The following is a 22,039-nucleotide window of genomic DNA, read 5'->3' on the forward strand; positions in this document are numbered from 1 at the left end:
AAACGGAGAGAGGTTTTTAAATTAACATTATTTTATTTTAAATGTGCATGCGATAGTGCTGTAAGGTCAGACGCTCAGAGATAGCTTACTAATAGACGCTTGGTGTTATGAATGTTTTACCATTTACTGCATTTAAATTCAATGTCAAATTAAATGTAATTCATTTTAGATTCCTTTTTAGTTCATAATTCAAAGATAATTTATAGTCTATTATTACTTTGGTTGATCCCCGGAGCCAGCATCGCAGCCGTTGTGTGTGCTGATGCGCCAGGGAGGCAAAATAAGCTGATCCCTGGAGCCAGCATTACACTTCAGCCATTAACACCAGACAGAAGGATATCTACATCATCATATGGAAGGAAACGTAAATGGATGGAGACGCATATGGATCACATTAGTTTACTGTAAAGCTACGTCTTAGTTGGTGCTTATCTTGGCGAGAGCCGAGTTCAAATCAGCATGAAGTTTTAACATCTACTCTCGTGTAATGGAAATCATCATCATGTTTAGTTTAAAAGGGCACTATTAGTGCTTAATTCACAAACAAATAAAGTAGAATTACTAAAAGTAGAATTACTTTTGTTTATTTAGAAAGGTTACAAAATGAACTAACTTTACACTAGTTAATATGTTTAGAAAATTATCAGCCATGCCTTTTATCAACATTCTCTATATTCAAACACCCTGAAACAAGGATTCGAAACAGAACTGGAACCGGAGCGATAAACAGGAAAATAAAAAATAAAAAACAAATTTTTTCTTGGAACAGAAACAAAAAACAAAACTAAATTAATTTATTAGGTCCCTGAACAAAAACGATATTCAAGATTTGGTTTGCATTACATCACAGCCAGCTCATGAAATTCAACATTACATTTCGCTTTCATTTTCAGAGCAGCCAGCAGCGAATCAAATATGTATTTGCCTTCAGTTCAGGATTCCACCTTGCGGTCGTTATGTGATCAGTCTTGTCTTCGCTCAAAATAAACAGCTATTGTTATTAACTTACAGTTATGTACACAGAAAACAAGCTGTGAATGTATGTGTGGCAAGTGAAGTGCTTTGTTAATGATCTGAGGTTTGCTATTTTTTAGCTGCATACTTTGTAGGCCTAAGTGTTCATTTAAATGTTTTAATGTAATTATGTTGCTTTCTGTCATAAATTACTAATATATATTGTAATGAGGTGAGGGGAAAGGTCGGGGGGGGGGGGGGTTGGGCACCAAGGGGCAATGCCCTCCCACAGTCAAGCTGGTGCCCACCCAGTTTCAGTCTTCTCAGCCTTGATAAAACAATGAATATACTATATCATTTGTAGAACATTTAGCGTTTATTAGTCAAGTTTGTATTTATTGTAAGTGATCTACAACAAAGCCCAGAGTGTCCGCCCCTGAGTGACCCCCTTCCGGATCCCTGTGTATTTATGTAATCGCCATACAACACGCACACTGAAAAAGTAGAGCAGGGGGTGGGTCTTATGTGGTGCGAAGTGAGCGCTTCACAGAAAACGAAGTAAATATTTTGTGAGTGTAAATTTAACCTCTACCATCCAGAGTTATGGATAATAGAACGTGGATAAATAAAAACAATTCTGATGCTGGTCATAAACCTGTATCGGAGACAAGCAGTGAAGAAGTTAACAGCCCTGATGAAAATCCGTCAGCCAGCTCAAACAACTTGCAGGCCCCGGCAGCAGCAACAGCCCCGGATGATTTAGGAATGGAAAACCCAGCTCAACCAGACTTTAAGAAGTTTCCATCGCGCAGTTTTGGCTACAAAAAAAGCTCATTTTACCGGGTTTGGTATAAGAATAGGGAATGGTTAGAGAACTCCATTAAGTCAGATTTTTGTTTTCCATGCAGAAAATTTGGATCTTTAACAGGAAATGCTGACCTTGCCTTTACTGTTAGTGGATATTGTGATTGGAAGCACACAATTGAATCCAATAAAGGTTTAAATAAACATGCATTAAGTAAGGGACATCTGCACTACAGGGCTGCTTGGAATGAAATAGAAGTACAAGGCGTTCTGGGAAAGGCTGTATCCACCCTTGTGAATACCGGTCAGCTTGAGAGGATCGGTACTATGTGGCTGCAGTTATTGACATGATGGAATTCCTTGCAGTACACGAACTTCCGTTCATGGGCAGCGACGAACCTGTTGACATTGCGGATAGACCTAGTGGAGTTTTCCTGGGTTTATTCAAATACACTTAAAGAAAAGATCCAGAGCTGGCAAAAGTTTACCAAACTATACCAGGCAATGTTAAGTGCACCTTGCATGATATACAAACTGAAATAATCGAAATGTGTGAAACTGTGAAGGAAGAGATAGTACGAGAAATCGGGGATTCGTGGTTGTGACAGGATGGCTGACGTGGTGACATCAGGCCAGATGCAGGAAGAAAACAAAGGCAGGTACTGCAGGGGAAAAGACGCGGCATGCGCCGTTTATTTTTAAAATACAAACATAAATAAAATATATGGAATAAAAACAGTGCTCACAGAGCAAAAATAAAAGTTTAAACAAAACACAAACAATCGGTCAGGCTGGGCAGTTGCTGTCACTGTTTACTTTTGTTTCTAATCCACTCGCTCGCTCTGCTCTCGTTCTCTTCTCTGAACCCCTACTACGAGTGCAGAGAGCTGCAGGCTTGTATGCAGGCCTCCATCTCCCGATTAGAAACAATTAAACAATTAACTCTGGAGATGGTCACCTTCTGCACAAGGTTTTTAATGTGGATGGGGCTTCCCATCCACGCTGCGAAACAATACAAAACATACGGCTCTTCACCGTCACATTTAATAAAACAATAACAAAACAACACACCGTCATATTTATAAATAAATAAATCATAACAATTACAACTACAACAACAATAATAATACAACAAAGCAAATACAAAATAATAAATTGCACAGGTGCGGAGGGGTACATCGTTCTAAAAGTAAACAATACATTTATGGCAGGGCTTTGCCCCGCCCCCTTTCCACATATCCCCCCCTTGTGCAACGCACACTAGGCCCCAACCCCACCTCCCCCCTCAGTCTCAAAGTCCTGGAAGAGGGGGAAGCAAAGTGTTCATGGGGGCGGCAGCAAACCCAGGCAAAGCAGAGCTGGCAGCGAGCCCAGGCGAAGCGGGACCATCAGCAACCCCAGGCGAAGCAGAGCCAGCAGCGAGCCCAGGTGAAGTGGGACCATCAGCAACCCCAGGCGAAGCAGAGCCGGCAGCGAGCCCAGGCGAAGCGGGACCGTCAGCATCCCCAGGCGAAGCAGAGCCGGCAGCGAGCCCAGGTGAAGCGGGACCGTCAGCAACCCCAGGCGAAGCAGAGCCGGCAGCGAGCCCAGGCGAAGCGGGACCGTCAGCAACCCCAGGCGAAGCAGAGCCGGCAGCGAACCCAGGCGAAGCGGGACCGTCAGCAACCCCAGGCGAAGCAGAGCCGACAGCGAGCCCAGGCGAAGCGGGACCTTCAGCAAGCCTAGGAGACAAAAAAAGAAATAGCGATGCGAAGCAGCAGGCAACCCCAGGCGATGCGAAGCAGCAGGCAACCCCAGGCGATGCGTGAATGGTGTCCTCGGGAAAGGCAGAGCTGGTTCCACTTCTTATGGAGACAAGAGAATATCAGTTCATCTAGAGGAGAATGCCAGGCTATAAAGATGGGTTTTTAGTCTACTGGGCAGGTCAGGTGAGGTGTAAAACCAGAACAACCATGGCTGTTTTCATGTCATAGAATTATGTGAATAGTGGAAATATTAACATATCTGGAGTGAGACAAATTATTTATTGTGTACTTTTAAACGTATACACATTTAAACTGTCATAAATATTTCAGCTTTGTATTTTGGTTTTGTTTATGAAGGACACAAAAACATGTGTTTGATATGCTGGACAAGAAATGTGATGTGTGTGTGGCATAGTAATGCACAGAACCCCTAAAGGGACATGGTGTAAACATTAAAATGGAAGGCGACTATCTTACTATAATATCTCGTGCTGATGAGATAGTAGCCTCCCTTTTTAAGTTACACTCTGTCCCTTTCGGGGTTCTGTAGTAATGAGATAATTGAAAGGAGACCAATAATGTTACACAAGCATTTTCCAACCGATCAATCAACTTTATCAATCTTTCTTCTCCATTTATGACAGTGACTCTTCTAAACTTCTAAAGGATATCTATTAGGCTGTTTCAGAGAACTTTTGAATCCTCAGCAACCCACTGGTGACTACACATGCTGTCTGAAGTGAACCCACCTGCTGTACCAGTTAAGCAGTGTGTACTGGAAAGCCTTGTCAGAACATGGGTCAGGGAGGGGCTTAATGGTACATTTCTATACAATCGATTCAACCATGTCATCGTTTAATATAAACAAGATAATAGCCTAATAATCATTAACAACAGGATCTCCCAGATACCTGTAACTCCATTACTAGGGATTTCAACATGGAAACAAAATGCCAAAAAACACACTTAAGCAAAGCCTTTACTTTTAATTTAATTTAATTTTTTTTGTTCAAATGCAGCTACCTTGGTGTATTCACAACTGTAATGTATCGTGCGTCACAGTTCACACGGAAGGAAGGGTCTGAACATAAATGATCAGTGAAATGCTGCAAATCCAGAATTGTTTGTGAGCAATTTATTACATGATCTTTGTGTTCGGAAACAAACCCTGAAACATTTGGTAATAATTATCATGCACATTATATTGTTTCTAATACGTTATTGTACACAATATATTAGTATTACAAATATAGATATGTTATGCTTATGTTTTAAAGTGTATATAATGCATATAAACTAAATATATAATAGTAATATATTGGTACAATTTCATTCGTTGTTGCTTGTGGAGTTCCCATTGGAGATAGCGCTGTCAACCATGCATCTGGAGTTTAGCTTCACAGACTGAGTTAAGGGCGGAAGTATTTAATTTTTTTTTTAAATAAGTCGTAAAAATTGAAATGGATAAAGTAAGGATCCACAAGACATAAGTGACACGCAGATGTTTTTGAGTTATTCTGACTAATTTGTCAAAACTAATTTGTTTGCAGTTCTTTAACTTAAAAACTACAGCACTCAGATAGCAACTGGGATTCAAAGTTTGCACCCTGATCACTTTGTGTTCTTGCAGGAAACCCATAAAATGCTCCCACAATACCTTTGCAACTGTTTTTGCTGTTTGTTTTTTTGTTGGTACTGCTTATCCTAACTTCGTAACACAATCAGTGATCACAAGAATATTTTGAGTATCACTGCTATCTGGTTGAAGCGTCAAAAAATCAATGCAAACTAGTTCAAGAGGAAAGGATGCATTTGATGCACCTCTAGCACGTTTCCTTTCAACATCAACAGCCATATGACGCCAGAAAAATCTGTCCCTCACTAGCTCCAGAGTTCTCTCAAAATGTGCAGCTTCATCATTCACACCCTCAGGGCACGTTCCCGTCAGTCTGCGGTGATGCAAGTTGGTGCTATAAAAGGACTCTGAGATGCAAGTTCAAGTTATTAGGAACCACTGTCTATGAGGCATAAGCACTTAACACCTTCTACTATAGCCAATGTCTCAGAAGCCTCTCCAATTAACCCCGGTGGTACTACATTTACCATACTAAAATCAGGAGTGACAGAAATATCAGACTGTGAGCTAGCATTGGGACACTGATTGAATGCAGTCAGGAAGGGGTGGGGGAGCAGAACAGAACATTTTTGACGCAGCTTATTTCTATGTCAAACTTCCTACAAAGTTGATCTTGTACCAGAATTGCATTGGTTTCATTGGTACACTGCCCCAAATGATGACCTTCCAGGCTACAGTTGTAGCAGAAGTTAGCCACCTTGACCTTGAGAGAAGAGGAAGAAAGCTGTGGAGACTTTGAAGCGCAGCTGGGTGATTTCCTTTTGGACACTTTGTATACACTGGTAGACACCCTCTTTTTCCAGGTCACAAATCCTTTTCAGGAGTGGTTTAGTGATTTCAGAGCTCAAGTGATCATCAGTAACTACTTGGGATTTTGGGATGTTATCTGCAGAGAGTTATATGTTGTTTTGTCCTAACTGATGATGGTTGCTTGTGTTGCCTTGCCCCTTCCACTGCTTGTAAGGGGGTGGGAGGGAATGCAGAGTTAGGGTTAAAAACCCTATATTGCATTTCCCTACTTTTGTCGTTTTAATATCAACCCTAACTGCTGCATTAACGTAGTTTTTTGCAACGAATATATATATATATATATATATATATATATATATATATATATATATATATATATTGATAAAGTGGCGGGCGGTCAATGCTGGTCAGCAGTAAGAACAGCAAACAGAACAGACAGAACTGCAGTTTTAAGCGCTTGCTCACTTTATTACAATAAAACAGAGGTAGGCCACACTGGCCCTTTAAGAAAACAAACAAAACTACATGGAGGAGCACTAAGCTTTGACAAGTCTGAATTAAGCATCGCCATGCTCAGCCATTTACTGATTTACACAATACTACACAGTACAAGTATTAAATACCTTTTTTACTCTTTTCCAGCTCTGAAAACTTCTCACAGGCCTCTCACCCAGAGGCAGACAGACAGAATACAAACATTTTAGACCTGCTTTTATACCTTCTCAATTGGGACGTGGATGCGTTCAATAGGCAGAGTAAAGCATGTTATTGTTTCACCACGGTCTTCAAGCTGTTTTGAACAGGAGGAACCTATAGACCAGAGTAGTAGCTGCCCTCCGGAGAGCCAGAGGAGGAGGTACCGTCCCAGAAAAGGAGAAGCTGCCATCCCGACAGCCAGAGGAGGAGCTGCCGTCCCCAAGGGCTAGAGGAGGAGCTGCCGTCCCCAAGGGCTAGAGGAGGAGCTGCCGTCCCCAAGGGCTAGAGGAGGTGCTGCCGCCTGAGAACCAATCCGGGGCCTATGGGTCAGCTGCTTTGGCCTGTGCTCCAGACATCCGACCTTAATGTCTGAACCTCTCATCACTGGGCCTGAATCCCAGGTCACGGCACCCCAGGCAGTCGTTCACCCACTCCTGTTCCGCTCTCCCTGGTAGACCAGACGCTGCAGTGTCACCGCTACCCATGCAGTAGGGTCATTCAAGGGGGAAGGTGGTCATGTGTGCTTTGCACAAGGGGGAAGGTATGTGTTTTTTTGTGTGCTGTAAATAGTGTATATGTTTGTAAATAGTTAATAAAATAACCTGACGCTACTGCAAGATCCTGCCTGCTGTGTGTGATTGCCTGCTGTGGGATATAATCAACAGGTGGGTTTGTTTTAGCGGGTGTCGGGTATAAAAAGACCCTGAGTACACACCTCAGGGCTGCTGCAAGGCCATACGTCAACGGACTGAAGATCATCCACGCTATCCAGACCAAGAACTCTGCAAGCTGAAATCCTCTGATCACCCTGTGTCTTAAACAGCATCAGAGTTTAGTTATAGAAGAAATTGAAACTGCCGACCGCTGTGTTTAACTGGGGTCAGGGTTTGTTTAATTATTCATCAATGAGGATTAGTTCAGAGATTTTAGATTCCTCATTGATTAGCGGAGTAGTGCTAGCCATGTTCACGGCAACTTTTGTTTATAGTTTTTGTAGCATTTTATTTAGCTTTTTGTACATTTTAATATATGTTGCCACTACTGGAAACGTCACGTGGGCCTGACTGTAAATAAATAGATCCTGCAGGGTGTGTCAGCATCAATCTCAATCACACTTACCCTGCTGTGTGTCGTTCTCATTTAGTTCCTGAATACATGAATTAAGGAAACTTTTTGATAGGAAACTAGTCAAGTGTCTCTGGATTGGGAGTGGATTTAATGATTTAGAAATTACTTCATCTGTAAGTTAATGAAGGCAATATGACTCCTTGGCCTTTGCAACCTTGTTGGCCAGATACCTAAATCTGCTTTGCTGGAAGCAAGCTGCCCCTCCTGTCATATCCACTAGGTGAGGATACCATGAAATTTCTAAAACTAGAAAAAATTTAAAATCCACACTCCGGGGATGCACGGGAATATTCTTTCAATCATCTCCCCCTCACTGCTCAAAGCCTGCTATCTCAGTTTACTCCCACTCGCTGTTCTTTTTGTCCACCAAATGTGACTATTTTCAGTTCTGCTTTTTTTTTCTTTTACACATTCTTCTCTACCTCTTTTCTGCTTACTATATTATTTCAATCAATTACAATGTGCATTTGATAAACAATACCGATTGCTGTATATAAATGTACTTGTACTGATGTTACACAACATATAAACCAAGTTTTAAAAAATACACACTTATTTTTTCATAAACGTAGTATTTTAAAATAGAAGTTACAATTCCCCTATATGTGAAGGTACTGAAACACCACTATAATACAGATTTTCAAACAAGTATCATACAAATTCACAGAAATAACTTTGTCATCATTTAAATAAATTAAGACCAAAAAGCTTTACCTTTTAGAATTATATTTAAGCATTTTTTTAACACAACAACTACGTTAGAGGTATGAAGTCCAGTATAGTATTGCCTTGAAAGAACTGCAGACCTGAACACTGGTGGGGAGTTACATACCTCAATGAATGTATTATCATTTATAGAAATTGCTTGAAAAAGTTATAGGAAAAATCTTTTGTAGCAAAAGTTTTGCTTTTGTGGATGAGCAAAAAAAGTTACAAGAATAGCTGTCTACAATTATTTATTTCATCAATTTTTTTGGCAAAACTCCAAAAATGCTAATTAAAAAGTATTCATACCCTGACAAGGAAATTGAAATTAATAGCTAGTTGAGGCACCTTTAGCAATAATAACCTCTTTTAATGATTAGGATATTTGTTAATTAGCTTTTGGCATGATTCTTTAGTGATTTGTGGCCATTCTTAAACACAAACTTGTTCCAGTTCATTCAAATTCCAAGGACTTCTCTTGTGCACAGCCTTCATCAACTCGTACCAAAGATTCTCAATCAGATTTAGATCGGGACTTTGACTAGGCCATTCCAGAACCTTGATTTTATTCTTATTTAACTGTTCTAAAGTAGATTTTGATGTGTGCTTTGGATCGTTGTTGTGCTGGAATGTCCAGTTGCCTTTTAAACCAAGTTTTGTAGCGGAGGGTTTCAGATGATTGGCCAATATCTTTTGGTATGCTATGGAATCCATTTTATCATGTATTGGAACTAAATTTCCTGTGCCATTAGAGGAAAAACAGCCCCACAGAAGGATATTACCACCTCCATGCTTGACAGTAGGTATGGTGTTCTTTTCTTTGTACGCCTCACCAGACTTTATCCATTTTCCAAATTTAACTACTATCAGCGTGACCTGTGTTTCATCACTCCACAAAACCTTTGACCAGAACTCGTAGCCATCATTCAAATGCCGTTTTGCAAACTTTAAGCGATTGTCTTTGTGATGTTTTCCTAAGAGTGGCTTCTTCCTTGGCCTGTGACCATTGAGATCTTCACCATGCAATACTCGACCTATGGTTGAAATGGAAACCCCAGTCCCACTTGCAGCCAATTCACTTTGAATATCTTTGACAGTCAATCTCGGATTCTTATTAGCGTTTCTCACAATTCTTCTGCTTGTTCTTGGTGAAAGAACTTTCTTCCAGACCGAGGGAGCGTTGCGACAGTACCATGAGTCTTGTATGTCTTGATAATAGAAACAATAGTTGAAATTGGGATACTGAAATGCTTGGAAATCTTCTTGTATCCTTCTCCAGCTTTATGACAATAAATAATTTTCTGCCTAAGGTCTTCAGATAGCTCTTTACTTTTTCCCATATTTACTTATTGGTAATGACAGCAATCATTCTATGCCTAACCATTTTATACTCTCTAAGAATGTTCTACAATCCAGCATTTTCTAGACTTTTTTAGAATTAGGGTCAGCATTATTACATTGAAATCTCTAGCACCTTGTAGACAATACTAACATAGGATCCAAGGGTAGGAACACTTCTGAATTAACATTTTTGAAGTTTTGCAAAACAATTACTGAAATAAATAATTGTAGACATCTATTTTTTGCATTGCTATCCTCATCCACAAAAGCAAAACTTTTGCTACAAAAGATTTCTTAAAATTCTTTGTTTCTAGAAATTCTACATTTCCATTGGGGTATGTAAACGTTTGACTACAACTGTATAATAATCTTAATGTTCAAACTAGGAGACTCAGCAATGCAAGGGAGAAAAGTGGAAACTTGCAGACATAATTACAAATCAATTGAATAGATTACTAATGTGATGCAACAAAATCAGAATGGTCAACAAGATGATGAATGGTCCAAACAAGATGCAGTATTTCATCATTTCCATCCACATTTCCATCCATCAGTGTAAGTTTGAGTAATTGTGACCAGGAGTGATGATTTATCATGCATGTTTATTCTTTACTGTTCAGTAAATGTTTCTGTGTTTTAGTCATGCTTGCTCCTGTTTAGGTGTCCAAGTGTCTGAATGCTAAGAATGATTTTGTGCCCTTCAAGAAACTCCAAGTGACTGAACTTCTTCCCACATGAAGTGCAGGGATAGGGTTACACACTTGTGTGAATGCACTGGTGTGACTTCAGATTTCCAGACTGCGTGAAACTCTTCCCACACTCCGTGCATTGATAAGGTTTCACTCCTGTGTGAATGCGCTGGTGGATTTTAAGGTATCCTAAGTGTCTGAATCTTTTCTCACATTCAGCACAATGAAAAGGTTTCTCTCCGTCATGACAGCGCTGGTGGATGTTAAGGTTTCCTAACTGACTGAATCTCTTCCCACATTGAGTGCAGTGATAAGGTTTCTCTCCTGTGTGAACACGCTGGTGTCTTTTAAGGTCATTTAACTGACTGAATCTCTTCCCACATTGAGTGCAGTGATAAGGTTTCTCCCCTGTGTGAACACGCTGGTGGATTTCAAGCTTTGATAAATGTTTGAAACTCTTCCCACAATCAGCACAGGGCAATGGAGTCCCTCCTGTGTGATTTCCCTTGTGAGTTTTTAGAGAGCCTAATTGACAGAAACTCTTCACACCTGTAACAGAATAAGGCAAGGTCTTCAAGTTGCCCTGGGTTTCAGAACTGTTAAACCAGACAGAATGTGGAGTCTCTGTACTCTCCACAGTAAGTGGGTGTCTGTCTTGTAAAGAAGGAATTTTAACTGAGTGAGTTTTCAATTTCTTCACATTTTCTTCTTCGTTTGTCATCTCTCTGTGTTTCTTGTGCTGTGGTTTGCCATTAGAAGAGTTTTTGCAGTGTGGTGATGGAGTGGAGTCGTGTTCTCCTTCATCTACTATAGAAGCTAAAGAAAGAGAAGAGAAGAGAGACAAAGGTTATTGTACAGCATTCTTCCACATTCACTCTTCTGCAGAGCTCCATGTCATAAACATGAACAACTGCTACAGTGAACTCTGATGACTGCATATTGAAAGAATACAGTCAAACCCGCTTAATATCACTCCTGTTAATGTCAGCCTCCGTTTACTATCACCATACTGAATATAATGGGTGTCAATGAGGACAAGGGCCTGAGAATATCAGTTTTCATTATTAACACTGCGGTTAATAACACTTACATTTACAAGTCAGTGATTTCCACTTAATATCAGTTTATTGAAATGTGTTGAAATGCTGCTTCTGATGCAAAGCAACCCGATTGGATTTGGCATCACCCAGTGATGAGACATGTGATCCCTGCAGCTCTGTACAGCTGTGGGAGCAGCACAACTGCAAACAGTCTACCAGAAATGTGGAAAGACAAAGATCTACACAGGGGTGTCCAATGGTGGCCCTTCCACTCCTGATCTGTGTTACAACCCTGTTCTAAATGGTTTAATTGAACCAATGCAACCTCCATCCAGACCCTGAAGCAGTACATTATATAATCAATCCTGTTAAACCTGCAGTGGAACGGCCTCCAGGACCGTGAGACTGGACACCCCTGATCTAACAGCATTCTAAAGAGGCATGGCAGTGGCTGCACATCTAGCAGGTGCTTCAGTGGCAAGGGCATATGTAACAAGCCATTGACATAGTGGTTGGGGAGCTCCCCCTGGTTAAAATATCAATCTTAAGCACACTGCTGGTGTTCAGTAACCAGTTTCTGCAGGATTAATAGGCAGCTCAATGGTGCCTGTTTTGTATGATTACCTCTAAATCCCAGTTCACATTCAGATGGACGATCATCACACAGGTTGGATCCCAGCTTGTTGTTCTTCTCAAATGTATAAATATTATTTTCAGTAGGAACTTCCTCTGCGATGGGGACACATTCCTGTTCTATGAATTCCTCTTTAATAGAAACACGTTCCTGTTGAGGGACCTCTTCATCTTTAACACATGTCAGCTCTGTAACCTGCATTAGACTTGCACACCACTCCTGGTCAAAGGACTCCTCTTGTGTGTAATCTGCTCCTATCTGTGGCCCCTCCTGTGCTTCAGATTCAGGGATATCATGGCACTCTGTGTGAAACAAAAAATGTACAAATTATAAATCTTACTTACTAGCTAGGCTCCTCTAAAAAGCCAGCCCCTTGTCAGAATGCTACTGAGAGATGTCAATGAGTCAGTCCAGTGGAACAATTGGAGGTGATTTTTTTTAATAGTCTCGCCATGAGAACGACTGCCGCGTGACGGGTTGCTGCAAGGTCTGTTGTTGTTAGTAAGTTGAATTTGTGCAACACTTTACTGCAGTGAAATTGAGAAGAGAAGGTTTGAGTTAGTGATAGCAATGATAGTTTAAAAATGGATACATTTGTGACAAAAGTAGGTGGAAAGGTTGTCAGAGACAAACACACCAGCTGCTTCAAAAAGTGGTGAGGGCAATGTAACAAATAAGCGAATAATTAGCAACAGACTGTCTGATAGAAATCTATCTGCTGAGCTATGATGTGCTTGCATCAGCCTTACAGCTGACTTCAAAAAGCTGGTGGCCTCCCAAAAGTCACATTAATGGCAAGAACGGCAAATTTATTACTATTAATTACATTTGTTATTCAATTAAAATGGTAACAGTGAATATATTTGTGATTATTTCTTTATGTATTTTAATTGGCGGTTTCTGGCACTTGGATGTGTTGTTGGGTCTGGTGGCTCTCAGGGCTATTTAAGGCCACACATGTGGCCCTTTCATTCAATTCAGTTGCCCACCATTGGTCTATAGAATAATACCCATTTATGCCTCAATCAGACTTATATTCAGCAGTATTAGGACAGAGCCTGCACTTCAGCTCCAGGACGTATGCAAGTACGTCAAGGTTTGACGTTTATTCTATGGGGTTTCTTTCACCCTGGTCTGTCAGTATGGGTGCTGTGTGGGCTGTGTTGGTGCAGTGCAGTCAGGGGGTGGTTACGAATGATAAATACATGGGTCCTAGCATACTCCAGTATACAAGACTGCATCTCCCAAGAGACACGGCAGTAGGGCCTTCAAGTGCCAGGAGCGCTCGGGGTTTAATTAAAGGTAAACAGCACAGCTGCAGGTGATTAACAGGGGTTTGTTTTGTAAGTGGCTGGACTGGATAACAATAAAAAGAAACTAGAGTTGCTAGCAACTATAAAGGCTTCCAACCAGCTATCATGAAATTTAAGTGCATTGGTTAGCGCACTATGTACAACATTTTTCACAGTTGTGGTATTTACCTTTCATGAGATGTAGACTTAAAAATTGCTCAGTTTTCATTTAATTTAAGATGGCTGCCACACCATGTGACCAAAGGCACCACATCCCATAGTCCTCTACATCCATGTCAAATTTTGTGCTTTTTGGTGCAGCCGATAAAAAGTTATAGGCAGTTTTATAGCCAGTTGCGTCTGTTGATGATGTCATGCATCGTGTTTGACCTTTAGAAGAGGTCAGAGGTCACAGGCGATGACATTTTTTCATAGAGCACATATGTGTTCCATTATAACTATGACCCTGTCGGCACGCCCTAGGAGTTAAAATTTCAACGTAAATTCCAATATGGCCGCCACGCCGTATGAGCAATCTGTTTCAATCTTCAGCAGTTATTACTTTCCAATGGTCTGTACAATTGTGTTGACACTGAAGAGCATAAATGCAACAATGTTCTTGTTATGGGTTGCAAACATTTTTTTACAATTATCAATATGGCCGTGTCACAAAGATGGCCGGAGTGGGTGACGTCAGACCAGAAAGGAATACACAGACAGACGGTGATGATGAGAGAAACTGAGTGCGATGGTTGCACTCAGCGTTTAATAACAAATAAATAAAAAGGTTTAACAAACAGAACACAGGACACGGCACTTCACGCCAAAATAAAGAGACAAACAAAACGGACTATACAGTAAACAGACACGGACAGACACACAAACAAACACGGTGAGTTTTAAATAAACAAGTATCGTGCTGGTCCTACCAGCACGTAATTGCAATTGATATTTAAACTAACTTTTATTTCTCCTTCTCTCTCACCCGTTCTCCACTCTCAAACACCCAACCCCGAGTGAATGAAACGTGCATCTATTTATACTGTTGTGCTGGGATTCAATTACTAATTAATTATTCACTTGAATCCAGGCACGTGAATTAATTAAGTGTACTCCCGTGACCACACATTACATTTTAACCAGCACGTGAAGTGATTTGTGCCATCCTCGTGCCTAAATACAAATCTACATTTTTAAATCACTCGTGTTACACAGACCCATTTATATCCTGTGTACCAATGACTATACACCAACATTTACACACGCAACATACAACATATAACACAAACTACGCACAAGGGCGTGGCCACATTGCCACAGGCCGCCAAACCATGTGACCAAAATGTGTCATTTTCATACCACCAGTACTTCACGTGAGTCTCTCTGGTCATATAAAGTTTCATGACTGTAGTGTATTGCACCTTGGACTTATGCACGAATGTATGAAAATAGAGCCGTCGTGAAACGGTTATTTGCGCGCAGCGGCCATGTTTTTTAGCGAAAAAGCGTGGATTTTACAAACGGCAGAAAGGACCTGGTCATGAACATGCGTGCCAATTTAGGTTCCAATTGACGTTGCGGTTTAAGACAAGATGATTGTTGAATATATGGCGCCAATCCAGCGTATCGGGCAAAGTAATTGTTCTATTGACCTCGATTGAACATATGTTTTTTATAGGCCATTGCTGCACTATCTGCTGCCACTGTCACAGTTCCACCTTAAGTTGTTTTTAAAGGCAAGAGTTTTGAAAAATTCCCAAAATTTCCATGAAATCCAATATGGCGGTCGAACCATGTGACTTTCATTCGGGGACGCCAGTCTGGTTGTCCAGCCATAGGCATCTACTTACGTATGCGTTTTCATAATCTGCGATGATGTTTGGGAATAATAATAATAATAATAATAATAATAATAATAATAATAATAATAATAATAATAATAATAATAATAATAATAATAATAACAACTAGAGTTGTGAGCAAGGGCAGCAGTGTGGAGTAGTGGTTAGGGCTTTGGACTCCTGACCGGAGGGTCGTGGGTTCAATCCCTGGTAGGGGACACTGCTGCTGTACCCTTGAGCAAGGTACTTTACCTGGATTGCTCCAGTAAAAACCCAACTGTATAAATGGGTAATTGTATGTAAAAAATAATGTGATATCTTGTAACAATTGTAAGTCGCCCTGGATAAGGGCGTCTGCTAAGAAATAAATATTAATTATTAATTAATTAATTAATTACGGCTTCCAAGCAGTCATCGTAAATTTTATGTGCATTGGTTATCGCACTATGTAGACATTTTTTCACGGCTGTGCTATTTACCGTTCATGATAACAGCATTTTTGCAAATTGGGCAAAATTTTCATTAAATCTAAGATGGCTGCCACACTATGTGACCAATGGCTGCCATACTGTCCATGGCACAACATCCCATAGTCCTCTACATCATAGCGGTATTTTATAGAGCAAGCGATTGTGAAGTGTTTTGTCTAAGTGTTTGTTTAGCAAAAATACATATTTAAATGTAAACGAGGGCTCCAAAGTAGCACCCCCTTTCTCACAAGCATCTTTAAAATGGATTACAGACACGGTAGCTTGAATTATACAAAAATGTCCACTTTTTCGGGGTTTTCTCCATGAATAAGTAAGCGATCTTTACAGTTTCAACGGTATTTTATAGAGCAAGCGATTGTGAAGTGTTTTGTCTAAGTGTTTGTTTAGCAAAAATACATATTTAAATGTAAACGAGGGCTCCAAAGTGCCCCCCTTTCTCACAAGCCTCTTTTAAATGGATTACAGACACGGTTTCGTTTCAACAGATTCAGGTTTTGTGACTATTTGACCACAGTTCAGTTGTAAAAATTATTATATGATGATTCTTAAGCAAACTGCATTTGTGTGACTTGTAAAGCTAATGTCTTAAACATGTAATTGTTTCAGTTGTGTTCTGCTTTAAGATGTTTTATTTTCAAGTACCGTATTTATCCAATATGGCAGCTTTTAAGGTTTTTAAGTTTCATTTTTGGCTCAATTTCCATGGTAAGCTGTCCCCAGTGGTGGGAATGTGTCATTTCAGGGTAAAAAGTGGGCAAACTGGCATCAGTGCCCATATTGATTTGCTCATGGCGGTCATGTTTGTTGATGTAGGAACTTTTGGTGAGTAACTTTTTTAGAGGACAGTACAAAGATAAAGTATACTCATGATTCAAGTCAATAAGCCAAAAGGCTCATTAGGAATTGTTGTTTAAGTGTTTTATGCAAAATCCAACATAGCTGCCACACCATGTGACCGATCAATTTTTTCTTTAGTAGAATCAATCGTGGACATGAGCGCACCAAGTACAATTTTTTTCACAGCTGTAATGTTTACTGTTGATGAGAACGACATTTGAAAATTGCACAAAAAATATCATTACATCCAAGATGGCTGCCACACCATGTGACCTAAGGCTGCCATATTGACCATGGCACAACATCCCATAGTCCTCTACATCTGTGTGAAATTTCGTGCATTTTGGTGCAGCATAGGCGGTTTTATAGCCAGTTGCGTGTGTTGATGATGTCATGCAGCGTGGACGCCACGATTTTCACAGTAGCAACTTCCTTTGAACAAGCAGAATAGAGGACCATACTGAGATGTTTTATTCCAATTTTTGTTTCAATCGGATAAGCGGTTTCAGAGAAGATGTTTGAATTTTGAGAATTCGACATTTTTATGACATTAATCGATGTGGTTGCCAAACTACATAACCAATCAGCTTCATATTAACAACAGTTAATCAAGGACTATCCCTCAACATGTACATCAATTTTCAGAACTCTAGAGTAAGTGGTTTCCGAAGCATAGGCGTTTTAAAAAAATTCGCAAAATCCAATATGGCTGCCAAACCATGTGACTTGCGCAAGATTGGACGCCTAACCTGTTATCTGCACATAGCCACCTACCTACGAACCCGATATTTTGTTTCTGCGATGAGGTTTCGGCAGAAAGAAAAATAATAATAATAATAATAATAATAATCATCCTTACAGAAACAATAGGCTTCCTAGCCTATGGCTTGGAAGCCTAATAATAAACACAGCAATAACAATAGGCTTCCCCAGACTTTGGCTTGGAAGCCTAACTAATTCCTTTGTTCTGGGTCTCTGGGGGAGGCTCATGGTGTTGGCAGTCAGAGGAAAGTGTAATACGAGTATTGGCAAAAGGGTTTACAACTGAAAAGTAGCTCAGCTGCCCAGTGGTGAGACAGGAAACCCATCCCTGTGAAGATTTGAGTGCTGATTTTTGTTGTGGTTTTGTTTCATTAAATATTTTATCTAATTTAGGGAAAAGTGCATTATTTATTTTGTTCATCTTAGTTAGCATTAGTACTGTAATCGAACAAAAAATGACGTGTACAACACACACACACTGGGTACTGTAGCACACGTTTGAAAGATAAGATCAGCTTTTACAATTTAAAACAAGCAAAATAATCTGTTACACAATGACATTAGAAATGCGTGTAGAAAAGGAGAAGCCATACTAATGGGGGATTTCAACTTCCCCATATAAAATGGGAGAACCCGGTGGGGAGCACGACGGACGAAATTGAAATGGTGGAAATGACAAATGACTGCTTCCTAACGCAATTTGTCAAGGCACCGACTAGAGGGAAGGCATGCCTTGATTTAGTCTTTTCAAATAACAAAGACAGAATAACTAAGACAGAGGTCAGAGCGCCATTGGCAAACTCAGACCACAACATGGTCTCATTTGAAGAACTGATTTTTAAAACCCATGACTAAAGCTAAGGTTTACAATTTTAGAGAAGCAAACTATGAAGGTATGAAACAGAGTCTAACAGAAGTAGATTGGAGTAAAATAGAGAAAACATCCACAGAAAAAGGATGGCTGTTTTTTAAAAATGTAGTACTAGAGGCGCAAAACAATTACATCCCAAAAGTAGACAAATCTAAATTCGAAAACAAAATGGCCAAAATGGTTTAATAGATCAATTAAAAAAAATATTCAGCGAAAAAAGGCACTTTTCAGAGCGTTTAAAAGGGACCAAAAACAAAGTACACAGAAAGAGTACTTGGAACTGCAAACACAAGTCAAAAAGGAAGTTAGAAAGGCCAAGAGAGAGATAGAAATCACTGCCCTACTATTTCACTTGCGAAAGACAACAACTAGTTTACTGGAGTTCACACAGAAAACTTTTATTTTCATCTTGGTACAGTAACCTTTTCACTTCTGATTTTCATTTTTAATTCTTGACTTTTGTGCTGCTTTCAGCTACATTATAATTGTTTATTATTGTTAAAGTATCAAACCTTTAGTAAATGTACTGGGGTTATCAGACATCCTGGGAAAAGTGGGATTGTCCCAGTTTTCAGCCCATTTTTTGTCACGGTTGGAAACAGTAAAGTTGTTAAATCGTCCCGGTTTTGCTATTGTATTCACATTTTTTAGAAGTACAAAACTGTCACAGTGTGCTCAGCAAGTTAACAGCAGAGTCATTTATTATTCAGAAATAAAATCAACTACAGATGGATTGCTTGTTTAATAAATAATATTCTATTTACAGGGCTGCTCCAGATTGCAAAATCATCGCAAATGCAAAAAACCAAACAAAAATCAACAAAAAGGGTTCATTAACAAAATGGCTAAAAACTTGAAATAAAGAAAATAAGAATGTTTTTTGTCGAAAAGAACGAATAACAAAAATGCATGCCATATAATCCACAAAAGCCTGAGATTGGAGTAAAACATGCAACCGTATACAGGATGTCACGTGAAATGGGTGCAACTCAGTATAGTGTTCAGTCTGCAGAGATCCGTGCCCAGGTCCATGTTCTCTGTTTATTTACAGGAACAGCAACGCAGAGTTTGAGCCTGCCAACATTCTGAAGCTTGTAATTAACACAAGGCAAAGGTCTTACCTGCATGATTAATTAATTAATTAATTAATTAATTAATTAATTAATTAATTAATAATGCATGCATGCATACGTAAAGGACACGGGTACCCGCATCCCTGAGAGTCTTGTATATGTATAATTGTTGCATCTTTGCACCTTCAGAACCGACTGTTCCGGGTCCTTTTAGGTGTGAAACGGTTCTGTGCTGGAACGGGTTAAGGACAGCGTGTTATAAAATCTGTTCTCATTCCTAAAATATCTATGCAATTGTATTTATTAAAATGTAGTTCTAGCTTTTACTTCATCCCATAAAAATGTGCATGTTATTGTTAACAGTGTTTTTTTTTTAATACATCACAAATCCTGTGTATTTAAATAACCAAGCACTTTAAAAAGTGTCAGAGAAATTCTGACCAAGATCTTTACCTTAGTCTCAATGTTCTTAATAACTACAGGCCTATTTCAAATCTTCCATTTCTGTCTAAAGTTTGAGTAGTTGCCGAGCAACTTAACAAATCTCTTGCAGTATCATTAATGCAGCCCTGTCAGCCGTTATCATAAATATAGACTATGTGCTTAACTGGTGGGCTGCACAGAACTGTTTATACTACAGTTTATCAAAGTATTAATAAACATGGCATTTGAACATAATATATAAATATAATGTTGATAGTTAAAATAAGTAAAATAAATATTACCACAATTCTTTATTTTTTTTTTATTTTTAATAAAGCCAAGAGTTTATTTATTAAGTCTTGTTGTAATAGTAAGTAAAGCACCTGAAGGCACTACAATCCTGTCATCATGTTTATAAACATCATGGCTGGCATTAAAATCAGCAGGGAAACCTATGAATGATATCACAACAGTTCAGAAAACACATGTACAGCATTGCTGGGAGAATCCGATTTACTGTCTTCCTCTGACACTGTATCTTATTGGTGGCATTACAATAGCAATGCAAATATATGAAACAGTTTAGTAACAGTCCAGCAATGTCATGTGAGAGTAACCCTATGTACAGTACTCCACAAAGGAAGTTTAGCCTTTTACTGGCATTACAATAACCAGGATCAAATGTGAAACACTGATAAAAAAGGCATACTGTTGACTGACTAACAGGTTCAGTGCTGTGTACCGGTATTACCCGATTGTAATTTAAATAGCACCCCATTTATGTAAACGCGTAATTAATCCTCCCAATTGCTTCTTTGCTAATTCTGCCTTGTGATTTGCTAACACATGAAACAAACAGTGTGTAGTGCAGCGACTAATTCTCTTACACAGTATAGCAATCAATCTCCTTTAGGGGCATTCAGAACAGAAAATAGGAGGCACTTTTTTACACAGAGAATTGTGAGGGTCTGGAACCAACTCCCCAGTAATGTTGTTGAAGCTGAAACCCTGGGATCCTTCAAGAAGCTGCTTGATGAGATTCTGGGATCAATAAGCTACTAACAACCAAACGAGCAAGATGAGCTGAATGGGGCCTCCTCTCGTTTGTAAACTTAACTATGTTCTTATTAAAAACACACTTTTATAATGTAGCGTTTTTATGCTAAAATGGTGTTTCTTTTATTCACTGCTGCGTTTTACTGTTGTGTTCATTCTTTTGGTTTTATTTATTTTTCTTGCTTTCTTTTACTAATGCTTGTCCATTTTTTTATTATGAAATGCTCGGTATTAAATAAAGTTGATATTATTATTATTATTATTATTATTATTATTATTATTATTATTAATAATAATAATAATAATAATAATAATAATAATAATAATAATAATAATAATAATAAAGGTGATTTAAGCTATTGGATTGACAAGGCAATACCATACAAACAAATCAATCTTACCTTGAAATATTAGAGGTTGTTTAATATCCGCTCCTGCAGCGTTCATGCATTCTCGCACAGCTTTCAACTCGCTCTCTGATATTTCCAATCTCAGCTTCAGAATTTCATTCTCTTTCTCCTTTCCAGACATTTCCATTTGGAATTCACTGAATTTGCCGCCGACAACTTTAGTAATTTCGCACAAGACGGTGTCTACAGCCGCTTTCACTGCGTGCTCGATGGTAGAGGCGAGCTCGTCTTGAAAGAACGACACGGAGATACTGACGTCCATCTTCACTGGTTTTAGTTTGAAACTGGATAGCGGAATCCTCTTTTCATTCACATATACTGACATCAAATTGTATTTAGTATTATTTTGTCTGAGCTCTTAAATAAAACAGCAAATTGACTTTGTCCCGGAACTCAAACAAACAAACAAAAATCATAAATTATTATTAAAAAAAAAAAACATTTAATCCCAAGCTAAACAATTTATACAGCAGGAGAAGCCATGCCGTAATATCACTACAGATTACAGTCAGCTCTCTATAAACAAAGCTAACTTTACTATTTCCTGTAGTGAAATGAAGCGTCACTAGAAGGCGTGCCTAGTTGGAACCGTCCTGTATTATTGGCAAACCCATTTGGGAGAATGATTGGCTGTCCTCCCTGTCGATGCGATTACGGGATCGCAATGAGAAGAGGTTAGGCAATAACGGAGCCACTAATTCGTTAATAATGCCAGACCATGAAAAACTCCACAACTTCTTAGTAGAGGGAACAACCTGCATTATAGAGGCAGCCCAATTCACAAGCGCCTGTCACAGCCTGAGGGACAGGGAGTGACACTGAAGCTCCTCACACACCATGAGGGACAGGGAGGGACACTGA

At 39.4% G+C, this 22,039-nt stretch overlaps 1 protein-coding gene across 1 annotated transcript; it reads right to left on the bottom strand.

Moving 5' to 3' along the window:
- Positions 1 to 6,338: 6,338 nt before the first annotated feature.
- Positions 6,339 to 21,715, bottom strand: LOC131737472 (zinc finger protein 383-like). The gene is made up of 3 exons (XM_059026742.1): positions 21,170 to 21,715; positions 12,113 to 12,424; positions 6,339 to 11,264 (listed from the first exon to the last, which is right to left on the bottom strand). The coding sequence occupies exons 1-3, from the start codon at positions 21,501 to 21,503 to the stop codon at positions 10,513 to 10,515; spliced, it is 1,398 nt and encodes a 465-aa protein (XP_058882725.1). The 5' UTR covers positions 21,504 to 21,715; the 3' UTR covers positions 6,339 to 10,512.
- Between the last annotated feature and the right edge of the window lie 324 nt (positions 21,716 to 22,039).

The sequence above is a fragment of the Acipenser ruthenus genome, chromosome 7 (genome assembly GCF_902713425.1).
Source record: "Acipenser ruthenus chromosome 7, fAciRut3.2 maternal haplotype, whole genome shotgun sequence".
Classification (NCBI taxonomy): domain Eukaryota; kingdom Metazoa; phylum Chordata; class Actinopteri; order Acipenseriformes; family Acipenseridae; genus Acipenser; species Acipenser ruthenus.